Source organism: Penaeus monodon, chromosome 21 (genome assembly GCF_015228065.2).
Source record: "Penaeus monodon isolate SGIC_2016 chromosome 21, NSTDA_Pmon_1, whole genome shotgun sequence".
Lineage (NCBI taxonomy): Eukaryota > Metazoa > Arthropoda > Malacostraca > Decapoda > Penaeidae > Penaeus > Penaeus monodon.
Window position 1 is genome coordinate 19,224,282 of NC_051406.1, and position 320 is coordinate 19,224,601.

Below are 320 nucleotides of genomic sequence, written 5' to 3' on the forward strand. Positions count from 1 at the left end.
GTCAAAAGTGTTTCGTCGAATCGGTGTCCTCTAGATTCTAAGGTGAGTTGCCAGTTTTTCCTTTCCTGACGCTGGACAGAGGATAGTTGTAGTCGCTTCGCTTCTACATTCCAACGAGGGCGATTCATAAGACAGGACCTGATGCGAAACCTTCCCTCCGACAGTTCCAACGGACTTGTTTGCGGACGAGCGGTGCGGAGAGCGGCCCGTGAGTGTCACGATGCAGCTCTTCGATACCTACGACGACGTGGTGCCCATGAAGGTCAACCCGGCGTGAGTAGTCGATGCTTCTTGCTCCGGCGATTGTTAAACAAGCGTGC

At 53.4% G+C, this 320-nt stretch overlaps 1 protein-coding gene across 1 annotated transcript in view; it reads left to right on the forward strand.

Moving 5' to 3' along the window:
• LOC119586303 overlaps positions 1-320 on the forward strand; it is a gene marked incomplete at its 5' end in the record, with an annotated part of 12,688 nt that overhangs the window by 5,023 nt on the left and 7,345 nt on the right. The window contains 1 exon segment of the mRNA XM_037935009.1: positions 165-273. Coding sequence (XP_037790937.1) covers positions 165-273 — 109 coding nt within the window.